We start from the raw sequence: 19,087 nt of genomic DNA on the forward strand, positions 1-19,087 counted from the left end.
AAAGCATGTGTGCATGCGCGCACACACATAGCCACAAAGGAGAGGACGTAAGCTAAACAAAGTCAAAATAGGCCTGCACGACCCTCAGGTATGAGAACTGCCTGACAGGCCACAATGGCCACAGCAGCACAAAGCCTTTGCTAAGCATGTGAAGGATCCAAGTGTGAAATGTGGGCTCTGCAGCCGAAAGAACGGAGCATTTGGAACAAAGACCCAATGCCGGAAAGCGATCAATTCCAGGAGGGGCCTGGGGAACCGGCAGGGGGAGGACACGGGCATGGTGGGCTGCTGCAGTGCATCTGACTGCCACCCTGGCTCTTTTCTGTAGCTGCTCACCTGCTCTCAGGTGCAGCCAGGAGCTGCCCACTTGCTCCTCCTTGGCCAATCGGCCCCTAGCCTGCTTCCTGGCTGAGCTAGGCCTGATGTGAGTGTGGGCACCTGGTGTCTGGTATAGTACTACCCTGTCTCCCCTCATCACCCTTGGGCTCAGCATCCACCTGCTTTGCCCCCATCTGTGTCCCTGGCACGGCAGGTGCGGGGACAGGAATCCTGGAGAGGCAGGACTCGGTCTGGCGCTGCCTCCACTGGGAGCTTTTGCTTTGACAAGAGAAAGGAGAAGGACATTCAAAGTGCAAGGGAGACACCTGCAGTTTATACCCGTGAATTTCCAACCAGCACAGTGTAATTAACCTCATGGTTTCTAAAGAAAATGAAAGGAAGTGAAGTTGCTCAGTTGTGTCCAACTCTTTGTTACCCCATGGACTGTGGCCTACCAGGCTCCTCCATTCACGAGATTTACCAGGCAAGAGTACTGGAGTGGGTTGCCATTTCCTTCTCCAGGCGATCTTCCCAACCCAGGGATAGAACTCGGTCTCCCACATTGTAGACAGACGCTTTACCGTCTGAGCCACCAGGGAAGTCTAAAATAAAAGCTAAATTCCAACCCCCCAGATTCAGCGAGCCATCATTTTCATGTCCCTTTTCTTTCTCATGGTAAAGCTCACCTTTGGCAATGGTTTCTGGAAGGCCTGCATGGCCAGGAGCAGAGGCGCCGCTGTAGTCCAGTTATAGTATCTGACACAAAACAAGGAAAAGCGGTCAGAAGACCAAGGCTCAGACCTCTAACGTCCCGAGAAGCGGTCATGTGAAGCTCTGGACGTTCAGAGGGTCCTTAAAGAGCCCAGTACTGTGGCAAACACCCCAGGTCAGCCGCCACATGCCCCAACCTTGCAGAAGACCTTCCTCCAGCCAAACCCCCAGCGGCCACTGTGGCAACAAGACAAACGACATGGCAGGTGAGCCAGCGGCCAGCTGAGAGCAGCCCACGCCCCACTGGGAGTCAAGCCACTGATGCGCTGGAACATTTCTGGCCTACACTTCAGGGAAAAGGAAACGAAGACCCTCAGTTAACATGTAAACATCTGTGGCTTCCTCTAATGGGGAAAAGTTTGCCAGCAGCCTGTAAAAATACATGCACATTCTCTGACCCCAGACAACAAAGCTTTCAAGGAGTGGGTGCCCGGTCTATCTTGTGATAGAGGCCAGGGCTGTGACGTCACACGTCCCACTGTAAAATCTGGTGCAGCTGAATGCAAGCCCCACAGGATCCAGTTACATCAACGTTCTAACCATATAAGCGATGCAGCATTTTGCCAACAGTGAAGAGACAATAATAGATTTTAACAAAGACTTAAGTTTATACATTTCTAAGGGTTACTGAGAAGCTGAAGCTGAACGGGTATCACACAACGGCTGAAATGACTTTCGGGAGGAACTTACTTATTTCCGATCTTCACCACGAGATTGGGGTCATCAATGAGGGCAGGGTTGTCCGCAAACTGCTGATATGACACGGCCTGTTCCAAAAATGCATCTGTGAAGGCAAAGGGAGGCGGGGGGAATACAAAGAAGATTTAGTACAAACACCATGCCTGTTTTCACTCCCTCACAAGTATCTTCTGAGAGTTTATGCCATCCAGCTATGCAGACAATCCTATCAAATCTATTTGCCAAGGGGCCTTCAGTTAGTTTTGGGGGTTGTGTCTGTGCATAAATGAAGAGAGATGGGGGCAGCCAGAGGATGGGGGACAAGTGCATCCTTAATCAGGGCACATGTGTTTACATGGGAGCAGGCGTGTAGGAAACACCATAAACACAGGCCCCTGCAGAAGCAGACCACTGGAGCTCAAGGTATGGTCACCTGGGTGTGAGTCACAGTCATTGGTGTGACCTTCCACACCCACCTCCTCACCAGTGGTCATAAGGATGGACAAAGTCATGAATGAAAGCTCAGTGACCTGCCTAGGGCAGGTGGGGACACCTAGGGCCACCTGGTCCAGGGGTCATCAGCTGCAGTGGCTGACTGCACTCTCTGGAGGTCTCGGGGCCACCTCACCATGTAAATAGCATGAGATCCTGGGAAACTAGGGATAAAAATAGGGTGGGGGCTATGATTTAGCTCAGATCACCTAAGCCAACCCTGAGACACCCTTCTGACACAGCCAGGAAGGGTCCAGGGCTCGCTCAGACACCCCTCCTTCCTCCAGCGTTTCTGTACACTTGCTAACACTCTTTTCCCACTGTTGACGTTCCCACCACCCCGGGGCCCCACCCCACTGCAGGACGGGCACAAGCTGTGCTCAAACACGCCTAACGACCAGTGACCCAGTGGCCTTGTTGTCGCCTGGGGCGCCTGTGTGTGTGCCCTGCAGAACACTGCGGTCAGTCAGCCAGCCGCCGCCGAGCAGCAACATTTGGGTCCTGAGCCACAGTGAGTCACGTGCGCTCCTTCATGAGCCCGGGGCTTCGGGCCGGTCCAGCCGGCGGCCACCAGGGGGCGCTGCCGGCTCAAAGACGGCGGCGGCCGCGCGGTACCTTTGGTGATCTCCCGGTTGTCGCTGAGGCCCCCGCACAGGGAGATGGCGATGGACGGCAGGTCCCTCAGGCCGTCCGACGTGCTCTCCACGCCGCTGTCGACGCCAGAGCTGCCCACGGACTGAGGGGACTGGTTGGCGGAGCGGGCTCCGTTGTCGCTGGCGGGTTTCGTGAGGCCAGAAGGGTCTCCGCTGGAAGGAGAGGAGAGGGAGGGGCTGTGAGGAGGACTTGCCGCGCCTGGGGGGCGGGAGATGTCTCACTCAGATGTCAGGTGACCCCGGCAGTGAGAGGGACAAACGATGTCATCCCAGCAGACCCTCACTTAAGGCGCCATGGCAGGCACACGAGCTACATGAATGACCTTAGGAGGAGAAATAACCATTTTTAAACCCCTACGCCTCCCTGCGTTTCTCTCCCAAATGCACTGGAATTGACGGAATAGAGAGCATGCCCTCCCAAGAGGCCACCATCCTGTCACGCCCTCTCCGGAGCCAGGACTCCCCACAAATGATGGGAATCCCAGACCACAGGGCCCCCAAGGCCCCAGGGGACTTGCCCTGGGGAGGGGCAGGGCTGTGCATAGCTGATCTGGGATGAGGATCACTGACCACTGCAACATCACCTTGGTGTACCTGGGGAGATGGCCTCGAACCTGTGTCCCCGGCTCAAAAGCCATCCCAGGAGAGGGGGACAGCCATGCCCTCACGTCTACACAGGGTCCATGCTTTGACCGGTTGCTCCTCATGGTAAAACGTGGAACTCCTGAAGCTTTTTCTCACTCACTTTCTAATCAAATATAAGGAAAAAGCGGCTCCCAGGTTAACATATACAAAACATAGGAAGCATAAAAAGGGCTCTTACTTTTTGGGGAAATACAGGGCGGCGACTTCGGGATCCATGTCTGTGAGGTCATCTAAGTAGACGCCGTCAGCCCCCAGGTGTCGGCTTCGTTTGTCTGAAAAGGCACACGGGTCAGGTCAGAGCACCGTTCTTCAGATGCAACCTCACAGACTTCCGAGCCTCTCTAGAAAGAGCACTTGAGCACCGTGTGCAGATCTGCTCAGAAGGGTCCACTGAGTGAGTCGGGTAGCTTCAGTGAGCCTCAGCTCCCCAGCTGGGAGGGGCCTGAGAGGTACTAAGCACTCAGCACACTGACACAGTGATGGGTATTTTTATTATTATCAGTATGGGTTTTGTTATTATTATCACTAAACTGCAAAGCTTTCACTGAGCACTTCCCCATCAGTACTCTGAAGCCTCCTGAATGGTACATCGTTGGCCCCTAGCACCAGGACTGCAGCCTTCCAGTTTACTGTGGCCAAAGAATTACATCATCGGTTCATACAGACTAGAACCACCGCGCACAAAGCCACGCGGCTAACAGATGAGGCCTCATGGCATTGGTCTGGACAGGCAGCCAGGTGGGCCTTTGACTACATGTATGGAGCCCCCACCATGCGCCAACCACTATACGAAACACCAGGGAAACAGGTAAAAGGACAGAAATATTCTTGACCTCACAGAGCACGTATGTTCTAGTACGGAAGTCAGGCAAAAAAACAAACAAGTAATCACTTGAAACAGTGACACACGGTATGCAGAAATTAACACAGGGCAATGCACTAGAGGGAAACCAGGGGCAAGGAAAGCGGGGTGCAGACTAGCTTCATCATCAGTGTCTGGTGCAGTCCCAGCGTGGGGGACCCCAGCATCCCTGACCTGTCCAGTGGAGGGCTGTGGGGGTGGATCACTGCACCATCCCTGAGGCCTCCTTCAGGTCAGATTTTCTACAACTCAATTCTGAGAAAACACATATCCAGCAAAAGGGCAAGGGACTGAACAAGAGAGATGTCCTGTCTCCCCTCTGAAGAATCTTGAACTTTGGCTGGGGGAAGAGGCTGTGGTGGGCAGAGCCCCCAGCGCACAGGAAGGCACTGGGAAGCGTCGGCTTTCTCACCCTTTTTCCTGGAAGGCGAGTCCGTCTTGCTCGCAGCTACTGGGGCAGTGTGGGCAGAAGGGGCTTTGGGCTCCTCGATCGTGGGTAAAGGGGGGGCTGCTGCTCCCAAAGCCTCAATGTCGTCTTCGTTCACAAACTGTATCTCTGTCTGCGGCTTGTTCTGCTCCAGCAGTGGCTGCACCGGAGACGCCCTGACCAGTGTTGGTGACTGGTCACTAAATGCATCTGAAGATTCACTGTGGATGGCTTGGAAGTGCATTTTATCACAGATTTTCCTGCTGTTCAACGGGCTGGACTCTTTCATCTTATGTGGCGAGGACTGGATCAAAGGGGCAGGGAGGGAGAGAGAGAGAGGTCAGCAAAGAGTCGAGTCAACCAAAGGGCCCTGGGCAGGCACAACTGTAAAGGACACAGTGAAGCCTTGGCGGGTGGGAGGGGATGGCGCACCTGGTGACTCCCACACTTGCTGAAAAGTCTGGAAACCAACGATAGTATTTCCAAAGCAAATGAACTTTCATATAAAACATTAACTGCCAAATGGGAGTGAGTGAGTAAGTGAGTGAATGAGACCACCAACCTAACACAAATTTCCAGCAGGAGAAAGGGGAATGTATTCACACCACAGGGCGATCAAGGTGCTGAAAGTGAATTATGACACATGGTAACAGGACGAGCCTTGCAAAACTAAACTCTGCTATTAAAGCCAAGATTGGGTTTATCATTATTGGGGGGGAGGCGTCAGAACAGTAATTGCAAAGGGTCGGGGGGCTTCCAAGGTCTGATTTAGTCCTGGTCTGGATGCAGGTCACGTGGACACATTCACCTGTGTGAAGTGTGTGAAGTGAAGATGTTTCAGTCTTGGCACTCAGGATCTGGGTGTTTCTCTGCATGTGTGGTACAGTTCAATGAAGTCCACCCCCAAAACGTGAGTGAACAAGGGCAGACTTGGTGGCTGGTTCCCATGAGTGGGAAAAGGGCATTTCTGACGCTAACTCTCCAAGGAATTTCCAGTTATGGAAAAGATTTATCCAAACAGAAATCAAAACGCAGCTCGTGGGCTGGAAAGCGGGGAGCAGGTATGCATTTCTGCATCTGATCCTACGGCTTCGAGCACAGAAGAAAACAATGCAATAGTGGATCTGTGGCCGGAACTGTTTTGCCAAAGTGATGGGTTTGCACATTTGTGCCATTTCTCCAGCAACAGATGACATGCATTTGTAAAGATGGCTGGCTGGGTCAGCACGACCGCTTATAGGCAGGGAAATCAGCATTTTCCATGAAAGCTAAATATAACCTAGAAAGGGAATGAACCCACAGCTTCAGCCTCAACAGACCTACTCTCCAAAGAGCTGTCTCTTTATCACAGAAATGCTTCCAGTCTTCACTTACTCACTCATTTATTTATTCACATCACAAAGATTTACTGGGGATACAAGAGGTGGTATCATCTTCTAAGGGTGTTACAGTATTTACAAATACCCAGCTTGAAATACCATAATATAGTTTGAGATTCTTATAACAAATTGGAATATGAAATAAAATTTCTTGAAAGAAAAGACTGTGACCATTTCATGTCTTCAGAAACTACCTTTGATGGATGGCAGAAATGAGGAAGGAAAAAAAAAAAAAAAAACCTACCTTTGTGGCTTGGGGCAGTTCTCCCCAGAGCCAGAGCATTTCTAGATTATTCTTCTGAATTGTCCTATCCGCAGATTTGCTGACCAGTTCTGAATCACTTTTAGGTGTTGAGGGTCGGGAAACTGAAGGACTTAAGGAAACACAAATGGAAGATTAAAGTGGGAAGAGAAACTTTGGAAATGTTTTTGTGCCCAGCATTCTCAGAGAACCTAGAAAATGGCCCCAACACACCACTGCCTTGTGACCACAGCTTTGTGACTATCCCCTCTGTGGCCACCAGGAGTGGACAGAACACGCACCCGGGAGAAGGCACTCCCCATTTGAGTAACCTTGTCCCAGCCTGCTGCCAAATTCCAAGTAAAGATGAGAAGTAGCATTTAAAGGGGGGGGAATGGAAAAAAAGAGATGAAATGGAAAAGGGAAGAAAAACATTTGCTGCCATCTTTGCAGGCCTCTCTCTGACCTCAAGGCTCCTGGCAAGCCCAATTTTCAAACCAAACTCCTCAACTCTCACGCAGCTGCAAATAGGTCCGGGCCATCTCGGACATGCACCCATCACATCCTATATTGAAGATATTTATACATCTGCACAGGCTTTGAAAACAAGGAAGTGGATCATGTGTCAACTTTACCACAAATGCTGGATGCCACCAGTAACTCACTAACGTGCAGGGCTCTCTGAGCTGAGATTCTGCAAAATATTTTATCTTCAAGAAATACTTCCCAGATTCCTATTTGCTAAAACTCTTCCTACAACAACACAGCACGAAGCTTAATTCTTAAACGAGCTTTTAAGTGGTTGTGACTTGCATTTGGGTCTCCACGTTTTCTATATTTTTCTCTCCTGAGACCCGAGCTGTCTTACTTCTGTCCAACCACAGAAATCATCGATTTAGGTACAAAATTCTTGGAGCCTTCTAAACAACATATGGATGAGAAAAAAAGACCCACTTGAATATCTGAGTCTTTGATCTCCTATACCCTTTCAGACAACAGTTTTAATGACGTGAGAAAGCAAGCCCTGCAATTCTCCTTTTCCACCTTCCCTCACACCTCACATGGGCTCTCTCAAGCCCCTCACATCACATGCTTGGTCTCACGTATCTGCCTGAGTCAGACATCAGCTCCGAGGGGACAGAACTTGCCTGTCGGAACAAGGTGAGCTCGTAGATGAACCACAACTTGTCTCAGACAGATGGGGACCCTTAATGGCTAAACTGACGCTGGCTGTCTTTAGTCCAGCCTTTCAGACAAATAGATTCAATGCTCCTCTGCATCATTTCACACTGAAGTAGACACGGGCTGGTCCCTCCTCCCTTGGCATCCGCACCCTCCATCCATGGAAAGGCATGTGGCAGCCTTCAGGCTTGATGCGGCCAGTCTGCCACATTGAGGCAGGAGGAGCCTGAGATCGCATACTGTGGTGTGTAACCAAGGGGACACCTCTACACACACACACACACACACACACACACACACACACACACACACACACACACAGTATGCCCTTCAGAAAGCTGACCCCTGAGAAGGAACTCTGGGCCCTCCAGACATCTGAGAGAGAAAGTGTTTATCATCTCCTTGCTCTTGCGTCCTCCAGTTTCCTAATTCTGCTTTTCTCCTGAAGGTCAAGGCTCTTCTGGCACCAAGGTGTCCAGAATTACACGTTTAGGACCATGAAATGTGCAAAGAGAGCATTGCGGCCTCCAGCAAGGGGCCCTTGTGCCGACAATTCTGACCTGGATGATTCTCCAGAGGCATCAAGGGGGAAACCCATCGTAACTGGCTTCCTGCCCTCATCAGTGCGGCACCCAAACCTCAAACTGTTTGCTTAAAGGGAACATATTTTTTTATTTTGCTATAACAATTCTCTGGAACAGTATCCACTGCACTAAAGTAAAGCCCTCTAGACTGAGCCTGCTCTGGAGCCAAGTGTCAGCAAACTTCCTCTACAAGAGGCCAGACAGCAAGTACTCCAGGCTCTGGGGGTTATGTGGTCTTTGCGGCAACAACTCGAGCCTGACCTTGTGGTGGAAATGCAGCCACAAACAGTATGTGGACAAACTGGCTGTGCCCCATAAAACTTTATAGAAACAGAGGGTGGGCCAGACTGGGGCCACGGGCTGTAGTTTATGGATCCCTGCTCTAGGAGAATGTAAACACTGAACACAGGTCTCCATCACCCTGCCCAAATCCAGAATCCTTAACATCTGATCCTGTGATGAAAGCTACAAGCCATCGAGATGCTTAGGTGGGCAAATTCAGATTCACAAAGGACCGAGCCCTGTGTGATCCATACGCCGGGCGTACAACCCCTCAGTCACGTGCCCCCAGCCACACCAGCCCCACAGAAGGATGCTGCACCCAAATACACACGCACCATCTGTGCTGAGTGTTGAGGGAATTCAGACAGATGGGACATAAACAAGGGAAGAGACTCCTGACACTTGAGTGTGACTGATGAAAAAGAGGATTCCAAAATTGCCCATTATCAAATATGAGACTTTCAAGATCAAAGGTTGTTCAAAAAAGTAAGCTTCAAGGTCACACTGACCGATCTGTATCAATAATGCATTTACTAGCCATAATCGCTATTGGCATTTTTTGCTGAAATCCCATTTAGGCACATCAGTTATATAACTGCTCACAACTTAGCTGACCTCATTTTAAAATGGCCTTTGTTCTGCACCCATAACCTAGGAGGGAAGTATTAAATATATCCCGAGACTTGGTTCTTCAAAAAGAAAAACAGTTTCCCAGGCAGAAGTTAATCACAGCTTCACTGCTCAAGTTTTTTACAAAGGAGGCAGGTCAAAGTGTGGGCAATTCCAAGGGAATTGAGGCAGGAACCTATGGCTTCTGCATCAAATGAAAACTCTAACCTAGGATTCTGAACCTTCTGGTCCATCCTACACTAACCTAGGATTCTGAACCTTCTGATCCATCCTATGCTAACCTAGGCATTCTGAACCTTCTGGTCCATCCTATGCTACTCTCCAAAATTCTATTCTACAAATACTGTGGACACATCTGATCATATTACTCAGAAAGTCTATAAGCTCTTTACTGAGTTACAATAACTCTCCTTATGCTTAAATGATGGGAATTCCCTAGTGGCTCAGATGGTTTAAAAAAAAAAAAAATCTGCCTGAAATGAAGGAGACCTGGGTTCAATCCCTGGATTGGGAAGATCCCCTCAAGAAAGGATGGCAACCCACTGCAGTACTCTTGCCTGGAGAGCTACAGTCCATGGGGTCACAGTTGGACAAGACTGGGTGACTAAATGGGCAGGCAGACATGCTTAAGTGATACCTGAAAAAAGTTTTGTAAACTTATCTGTTGAACAACCCCAGACACAAAGATCATATTTTCAATTCCTTATTCTATTTTTCAAAGCACATCACAAAATTAGAAAGGACTCTATGCTTAACCCTAATTTCCAGAGTCAAACTTGGTACTTTTAAAAAATATAACCATCTACAAGTGCTTAAAATGAAAGGAAAAGAAATAATCTATATGTATTTTCTTCATAAGTAATTTGGTTAGTGGATAAATAAATTGGTAAGGATTAGATCAAAATCTTCACTTCCAAGAATCTATACATAAGATTCTCCACATAAGTAATTTGGTTAATGGCAAAACTTACTTATTTATAAGAGTTAAAGTTTTTATTATAAAGACATCCACAGCGGGAAAATAACCCCTCTACCTTTCCGAAGCGTGGAAGTGGGAAGACTGTGGAGGGCAAGAGCTAGAAAGACCGCCCTCGGCCGCAACCGCCAGATGAGGGGGGGGCCTCCTGCAATCTATCAGGCTACAGCATACCACGTGGTCCACATTAAAAGAAAGAGAAATCAGAGGTCAATTCAATGAAATAAAATTTCTTATCAGTTATTTGACTGCTCTCACAATAACAACTATAAGAAGGTGAAGGTACTTGGGCAGCTGACAATGGCAGAGGACCACATGTTGAAATCACAGAGAAATCAACACAATCTTAACCATGAAAACAGAAAATGGCCAAGACGCCCGTTTCACTTTGTTTCATCCGCAGGCCCATAATGAATTGCTTTTCTTGGGTCAGAGTTCAGTGCCTAATCAAATGACATACTCCAAAATGTTTGGTAATCTGGGCTGGCAACTGTCTCTTAAAAGAAAATACATAAACCCAAGTATAGATACGTGTCTATTTATTCTAATTTGTAATTTCATTTAACTGTGGTCAGATCACCTCACCTGACATGGTTATTATTCTGGACTCATAGAGCAAAACAGAGGAGACAGAGAAACGTATTCAGGATTGTGTTTAAAGGATTTGCTTTAAATGCTTAAAATTAATGTAGACTGTTTGAACAGAGTTTTCTACCTATTAGTGACTTCTAAATATTCCACATAATTTTCTTCCTAAAGTACTATGTACTTATGTACTTCCCTCCTTAGGGTTATAACTTCACAGACCATGGGAGAGAATGTATGAGGTTTTAGAAAGGTCTATACCTATACAGTCCAGTAAGATAGCCACAGGCTGCGTGGGGCTATGAGCATTTGATGTGTGACTGGTTCAAACTGAGAGGGTCTGTACATGTTGAGATACACAACTTCAAAGGCTTGTGAAAATGAGAATGCGAAACAGTTCCACAGTGTTTTACCAAACGATGACTTGGGAAAATCTGATTACTTGAAAATAATTTTTAATAAATACATCATAAATCATCAAAATTCATTTTATCAGTTTCTTTTCACTTTTTAAGGGTGGTTACTAGAAAATTTTAAATTACATATGTATCTAGCATTATGTTTCTACCGGACTGGGCTGGCCTGAGGACGGACAGACCCCTGGGAGGGGACTCCACAGGCCTCCAGTCCCACCCTGGCTGATGTCCACTCACGATCATGTGATGCGTCTGTTTCTCTCCAACCTCAACTTCGACGCACAGCGATGACCATGTAGTCTCATTAATAAGATCACTCCAGTCAAACTGGAACTGGGAGACGTGTATACTTCAGGGGGGAAGCCCTGAAGCATGTTCCAGGACGTGGGGGCTCTGACACCAGGAGCAACCCTGACACGTTAGGAGCACGTGTAACCCGAGCAGGTCACTGTCACCTAGACCAGTGCCACCCATCTCTTCTGCATTCTCGCCAGACCCCTGAGACCTTTCCTTTCCTAACAGCCCTCTCTCCACCATGAAACTGCAATGCCCTGAATATACTCCATGCCTGCTTATGTTACTATGCCCCTTTGGAGGTCACATGGCTATTATAATATCTAAGATTTTTTTTGCCACCCAAGAATCAATTTTTGTCCCGATGGGGTGATAATCATCCCCACATGCTTCAGATCTGTCCCCTGCCCAGTCCTTCTGGAAACTGCTCAGAAGGGCTCACATGTCCTCACAGGCTTCACAGCCTGAAATGTTTTAGAGTCTTCTCTGCACCCTGAGCAGCTGTGGTTCTTCAACCTCATCCTGGAAGTCTATGGCCCCTGAGAGTCCATTTCGGGGAAACCAAAATCACTGAGGGCAGCGGGGGAAGACAGCATCATTCTCACAGCCCCAGATGACCTCAGGGCCCCTGATGCAGCTGCCCTGCTCCTGAAATCTCACTTTAGGGATCAGTATCCAAAAAAAGGCTGTCACTGTTTTCTCCCCCTGACAATAAGCTTTATGTAACTTAACACGTGGTTTCCCTTTCATATCTGCGGTTTGATTTTGCTACTAGATAGAAGTTTATGATCTGCCCATGTTCCGTGTTTAATCCTGATCTATACCTTCTAGCATAAGCTGAATTTGGGGGAGTTCTAATTCTATTCATTTTCTTACGTAGATTTCACTGTGAAACATGCCTCCTGTGACTGACTCGGAATCCTCTGGACCAGGACAGGGAAACACACATGGACACACACCAGACACTCACCTGGCATTGGGTGACCACTCTCTGTCGGAATTAGGGTAAGAGGCTGACTGAGGGTAAGTCATGACAGGGGAACGGCTCTCCTTAGGGACATCTTCTTGGAATAGAGGTATATCATCAGGAAGAGTTCTGGAAAAAGAGAAACAAAAAACAAAAACCATCAAAGTCAAAGAGGTTTTACTGATAGATACATAATAAAGGCAAGTTTCCATTTCTCCTTCTCTCTAATGCTTTGTAGATCAACATGATCTCCTGGTATAACCCCAGGCATATTCTGGGCAATAGAAATGAAAAAAGTTACTCAGAGAAATGTTTCATGTGTTCACGCTTTGGCTGAATTATAACCGGAAAACGATTAAGTTTAAGAACTTGGACTTAGACAGGGGCCTGATGACCACACTGCTTGTTATCGTTAGTTAAACTATGTGTGCGTGCGTGCTCAGTCCTTCAGTCATGTCCAGCTCTTTGCGACCCCATGGACTGCAGCCCTCCAGGCTCTTCTATCCATAGGATTCTCCAGACAAGAATACTGGAGTGGGTTGCCATTTCCTCCTCCAGAGGATCTTCCCGACCCAGGGATCAAACTCGCATCTTCTGCATTACCAGGAGGATTCTTTACCACTGTCCACCAGGGAAGCCCAGTTACACCGTAGGTCCTACAGATTTATATTTCACACTTCATCTCGCAAAAGCCTGAGAGGTGGATGGCACCCGAAACTGGTCCCAGAGGTTATAAAACTCTGTGCCATGCACGACTGAGCTACCAAATCCCTGAATGGCCAAACGAAGACAATGTTTCGTCCAGCACAAAAAATGAATGACACAACCGATCATGTCTTACTTGCAAAATGGCTGCAAATCTGCCTCCTTTCAGGCACAGCATGCTTTAATAAGAAATACGACTCACTGTTTTACCCATGCAGAGGCCACCTGTCTGTTTTTGATGTGACCTCAAACATCTGACACTAAACTCTGCAATTAAAAGCCATGCAGGGCAGGTGACTGTAATAAGCCTGACCACCCTCCATAAAGAAGACTGAGAGCCAAAGAAGCGATGCTTCCGAACTGCAGTGCTGGCAAAGACTCTTCAGAGGCCCTTGGACAGCAAGGAGATCAAACCAGTCAATCCTAAGGGAAATCAGTCCTGAATATTCATTGGAAGAACTGATGTGGAACCTGAAGCTCCAATACTTTGGCCACCTGATGCAAAGAGCTGACTCACTGGAAAAGACCTTGCTGCTGGGAAAGACTGAAGGCGGGAGGAGAAGGGGACAACAGAGGATGAGATGGTTGGATGGCATCACTGACTAAATGGACATGAGTTTGAGCAAACTCTGGTAGATAGTGAAGGACTGGGAAGCCTGGCATACTGTAGTCCACAGGGTCGCAAAGAGTCGGAGACAACTGAGCTACTCAACAACAACCACCATCCGCTTCTGAGCCCACAGCAAAGCAGAGGCCACAGTCAGGTAAAGCAACATTGCCCACAGGCCTTTACGTGTTAGCTAGAAAAACAAAAATTCTAAATAACAAAGTGGGAGGTGAATTCTGTGTTTCTTCTTCCTCCTTTTGTTTTTCAACTGAAGTACAGTTAATTTACAATGTTGGGTCAGGTGCACATGTACATTAAAGTGATTCAGTTATCCATCCTTCACCCTTCTTCTGTGTTAACAAGACACAGAAACAGTCATCATAAATTACATTGAATTGCATAAAAATCTGAATGAATTTGGCTTTTAAAACTGGCACTGTTCACCAAAATAGTAATTCACAGAAATAGAATTTCACCACACTATTAAAAGCAAAGAAAAATAAAACACGTGTCCAACTCAACTTTGGGCCTCATGAAAACTGAAAAGGAAAAGTCTGCTTGTGGATAAACTGATCATGTTCTAGATTCATTTATGGCCCTCAGTCTATCACAGGTCAGCCCCCGGCTATCAATTGGTCCAACTGCCAGGCTCATAGCTGGTGCTCAAGTGAGAATAAGGAGGTTCTGAAACAACAGTTATGTGAATGAAGTGTTCACTTCCTGAGCTCCCGTTTCTTGCTTCTGATCTGGAAGGCTGGAGTTATCACCAAGGCTATTATCAATCCTGTCTCGGTTACAACGTCCATCCCATCTTCATGTGACTCTAGAATCGGGCCTGCAGGATTCCAAAATTCAGTCTTTAATGCATTAACAGAAAAATAAGAAATTCTGTGTGTGTGTGTTGGTGGGGGAAACATTTATAAAAATCTTTCTACTATAAACCCACTCTTGGGCAAATATAAGAGAAGAAAACCATGATTCAAAATGATACCTGCCCCACAGTGTTCACAGCAGCACTATTTACAACAGCTACGACACCGAAGCAATCTAAAGGTCCATCGACAGATGAATGGAAAAAGAAGATGTGGAACCTATATATAGTGGGATAGTACTCAGACTTAAAAGATAATAAAATAATGCCATTTGCAGCAACACAGATGGACCTAGAGATTGTCATACTAAGCCAAACTGAGAAAAACAAGTACCATATGATATCACTTAACATGTGGAATCTTTAAAAGAGAAAAAGATACAAATGAACTTCTCTGTAAAACAGAAATAGAAGCACAGACATAGAAAAACAAACTTATGGTTACCAAAGGGGAAAGCAGGCGAGAGGACTTTGGAATTAACATTCACACGCTATGTGCAACACAGGTAGCTCACAAGGACCTACTACATGGCACAGGAAACTCTACTCAATATTTTATCATAACTTAAATGGAAAAGAATCTGAAAAGGAATATATACACATCTAAGTGAATCATTTTGCTGTACATATGAAACTAACATAACACCGTGAATCAGGTATACATCAATTTAAAAAAACAGGACCATCCGAAACACTGAATTCATCTAGTGCGCCCCTTCTGTCCCCGACACTTACCTACTGCTGTCCGGTGGCTCGGCCTCCTCGTCCGAGCTCATCTCTATGGGGAACATGTCTTCATCCTCGGACGTGTTCATGTTCTCGTCCCTTTTCAGGCTGTCCAGCTGCGACTTCCTCCTCCTCTTCCTGCGCTTCTTCACTAAAGAGCCACTTGACGGGGTCTCACTGGGAGGGGAGACCTGGGCTGATGTGTTGGCGTCCAGGCCTCTTATCCGATCTGCGGAGTTCCTCTTCAGCTGGGACTCCATCCTCGAGGCTCCTTCCGACAGGATCGGGGAGGTGGCCAGGTGCATGGGGATCACCTCCTGAAGGGCAGCAAACATGTCCAAGAAGGAACCAGGTTAGCTGGGGGCGTGTGGTTAAGGGTTGGAACGGTGCTGACAACCCGCCAGCATTAATTCAGGGGTCCAAGCACAGATGGAGGGGTGCAATGAGGAGCGCAGGGCAACCAAATGCAGGATTTGATAGATGGTCATAAAGTCAACTTGTCACTAAATGCCATTTTGTACTGAATCCTGCGTTTTCATGATTATAAGAAAGCGAAGTAATTTTCAGTCATTTCAGACTACCAAAATACAACATGGTCTGAAATTTCCAGGGAAAAGAGGAAAAAATCGGCTTGGAGTTATTATAATACCCTGGGAGCTGAACTCAATTTTGTACTCCAGTGTGTGTGTGTAAAAGAGAATGCGTATGTGTATTTTTAATACACACTGGATTAAGATGATGATAATAATTTTTAAAGAAAGTTTTTTCTGGTGTAGCCAAATACCAAATAAAATTAAGAGGCTTAGAGAACATCAAATCATGTACTACATGTACAAAATCCATACCTGGAAGGTGAGGCTGAGGCTGGGAAGGGTGGGTAATAGGTCACATCTCCGGGGAGACTGAAAGAAAGCAAAGCCTGGGACGGTTTTGTCCTGAGATTGAAACTGTGGATATTCATTTTAAAGCCTGAAGCTACTCAGAGCCATTCCTTGAGAGCCAGGCTATCTTCCCATAGAGGAACCAGTTCAAGAGGATTTTATTGAGGAATCACTACATCAGATCCCTTCAAAGCGACTTTCTCAGTGAATGAAAGAGTGAAAAGAAATGGTTTATCTTAGAAGAGAACATGCGCTAAACCTTCATGACTTGGAATTTGGCAAAGGATTCTTAGATATGACGACAAAATCATGAGCCACAAGGAAAACGCAGATAAAACGGACTTCATCAAAACTGAAAAGTTTTGTGTTTCAAAGGGCAACATAAAGAAAGTGAAAAGACAGCTCACACCATGGAAGAAAATCTTTACAAATCATCTCTCTTATAAATCATATAAGTCCCTTAACAGATCATAAAAGGGACTTATTTCTGAACTATATACTGAACTGTTATAGCTCAAATGATAAGACAAATAACCCAATTAAAAAAATGATCAAAGGATCTGAACAGACACTTCTCCAAAGAATACATACACAAGGTCAATAAGCATGGGAAGAAGTACTTAACATCATGGCAATAGGGAAATGCAAATCCACACCACAATGAGATACTACTTCACGCCCACTGGGATGGCTAGAATCACAAGGCCAGAGAAAAAGTAACGATGAGGCTACAGAGAGATCGGAACCCTCGTGCACTGCTGCTGGGAACAGAAAATGGCGAAGCAGCTTTGGACAACAGCTTGGCAGCTCCTCAGTGTGAAACTCAGTGTTGCTGGAGAAGACTCTTGAGGGTCCCCTGGATAGCAAAGAGATCAAACCAGTCAATTTTAAAGGAAATCAACCCTAAATACTCTTTGGAAAGGCTGATGCTAAAGCCGAAGCTCCAATACTTTGGCCACCTGATGCAAAGAGCTAACTCACTGGAAAGGACCCTGATGCTGGGGGAGACTGAAGGCAGGAGAAGAGGGCGACAGAGGACCAGATGGTTGGATGGCATCATCGATTCAATTGATATGAACTTGGGCAAAATCCAGATGGTGAGGGACAGGGAAGCCTGGCGTGCTGCAGTCCATGGGGTCACAAAGAGTTGCACACGACTTGGCAACTGCACAACAAAAATAAATGACTCAGCAATTCCACTCCCAGGTACAAACTCCCCAAAGTAAAAACATATGCCTATATGAAAACCTGTACACAGCATTATTCACAGCAGCCAAAAGGTAGAAACAAACCCAAGTGTCCACCAACACATGAAAAGAGACTAAACATGGTCTATAGATACAGTGGAGTATTACTCAGCCAAATAAAGGAATGGAGTACGGACACAGACACAATATGGGTGACTCGTGAAAATATTACGGTACATGAAAGAAGCCAGGAGCAAAAGATCACAAACCATGAGATTCTATTCCGATGAAAGCTCAGATTAGGGAGGTCTATAGAGACAGAAAGTAGATTAGTGGTTGCTGAGGGCTCAGGGTAGTGGGGAGATTGGGGTTTAGGGAGAGGGGAGGGGATAGCCTGTCTCTGAGGTGATGAAGAAGCTCTAAAATTGACTGTGTGATCAGTGCAGGTATCTGTGAAAATACAGCTGCACACATGAGATGGATAAATCACACGGTATAAAAATTCCATCTTAATAAAGCTGTTAAGCAGTTTTTAATAATAAAAAATTAATGTGATCTGGTCACTCAGCCATTCGAGACTTGACACACAAGTATAATTCGTACGCTTTGGATGATGGCTTCAGGCCAGCATCCTTCAGCTCCTCTGTCTCCCTGGAAAATGGAGGAGGCGGGGACCAACGTGTCTTGTGTGCACACACCACACACCCACCCTCAATCCCTTGGTACAGGGAAAAGCCACTTTCCTCCTCCACCCTCACCCACACAGCAGGCACCTGCACTTCTCCTCCATCTCCCAGAGAAGCGTCCCACAAAGCTCAAAACTAGGAAGTAAGCATCACCACCCAGCTTCCCAGGTGGCTCAGCAGTAAAGAATCCCCCTGCCAAGGCAGGAGATTGGGTTCAATCCCTGGGTTGGAAGATCCTCTGGAGGAGGAAACGGCCACCCTCTCCAGTATTCTTGCTAGAGAAACCCCACGGACAGAGAAGCCTGGCGGGTCCATGGGGTCACAAAGCGTTAGACACAACTGAATGAGCATGCATGCCAGCATCACCCAGCTGTCCTTACCTGATCGTTATCAGTCTCTTGAACAAAAAATGCTTCTCCATTATCTCCCAGTTTCATGTGCAAATCCACAGATTCCCCGTTGATTTCTATGTCAACCTGAAGGAAAAACATACTTCACCACGACAGGAAACGTCACAGGGAATGCCCAGGTCTCTACACACTTCAGTTACATACATTCCCAAATATCTCACAGTCCCTAATCTCAACAGGTCAATCTGGTCCATCGAGAAACAGAGTCTAGGGGACCTCTCTGGTGCTCCAGTGGCTAAGACTCCACGCTTCCAATGCAGGGGCCATGGGTTCGATCCCTGGTCAGGAAACTAAGATCCCATACGTCACGTCATAGCCAAAAAGAAACAGTCTACTCCCCCCCTCCATCATCCCCTGGATCCCTGCAGGCTTGTGGCGCCAGTGAGTTGAGCACAACAGCAGTGACTATTTAAGCTAGTTCGCCTGGCCCCCTCTCTTGCAAGAGGCTCGCCCTTGCAGCCAGCCACCATGGTATAATGAAGCCCAGGCCACGTGGAGAGGACAGAGGCATTCTGGACGACAGCCTCAGCTCAGAGACCAGCTGAGGACCACCCACCCAGTGAGCCAGAGCATCCACGGAGGAGTCCAGCCTCCAACCCTGAGTCTTCAGCTGAGGCCCCAGGCAGCAAAGA

At 47.2% G+C, this 19,087-nt stretch overlaps 1 protein-coding gene across 3 annotated transcripts in view; it reads right to left on the reverse strand.

The window, feature by feature from the left end:
• LPIN1 (lipin 1) overlaps positions 1-19,087 on the reverse strand; it is a 127,664-nt gene that overhangs the window by 30,032 nt on the left and 78,545 nt on the right. For 2 of the 3 annotated variants that reach the window (XM_005686993.3, XM_018055627.1), the window contains 10 exons: positions 18,426-18,521; positions 15,301-15,608; positions 12,386-12,511; positions 10,179-10,283; positions 6,470-6,599; positions 4,832-5,150; positions 3,736-3,829; positions 2,875-3,065; positions 1,780-1,873; positions 1,005-1,074 (listed from right to left, as the gene is read on the reverse strand). In XM_005686993.3, the coding sequence (XP_005687050.3) occupies positions 1,005-1,074; positions 1,780-1,873; positions 2,875-3,065; positions 3,736-3,829; positions 4,832-5,150; positions 6,470-6,599; positions 10,179-10,283; positions 12,386-12,511; positions 15,301-15,608; positions 18,426-18,521 (1,533 nt within the window). The remainder of the gene's footprint in view (positions 1-1,004; positions 1,075-1,779; positions 1,874-2,874; positions 3,066-3,735; positions 3,830-4,831; positions 5,151-6,469; positions 6,600-10,178; positions 10,284-12,385; positions 12,512-15,300; positions 15,609-18,425; positions 18,522-19,087) is intronic. The other variant, XM_005686992.3, reaches the window with a different exon arrangement.

The sequence above is a fragment of the Capra hircus genome, chromosome 11 (genome assembly GCF_001704415.2).
Source record: "Capra hircus breed San Clemente chromosome 11, ASM170441v1, whole genome shotgun sequence".
Taxonomy (NCBI): Eukaryota; Metazoa; Chordata; class Mammalia; order Artiodactyla; family Bovidae; genus Capra; species Capra hircus.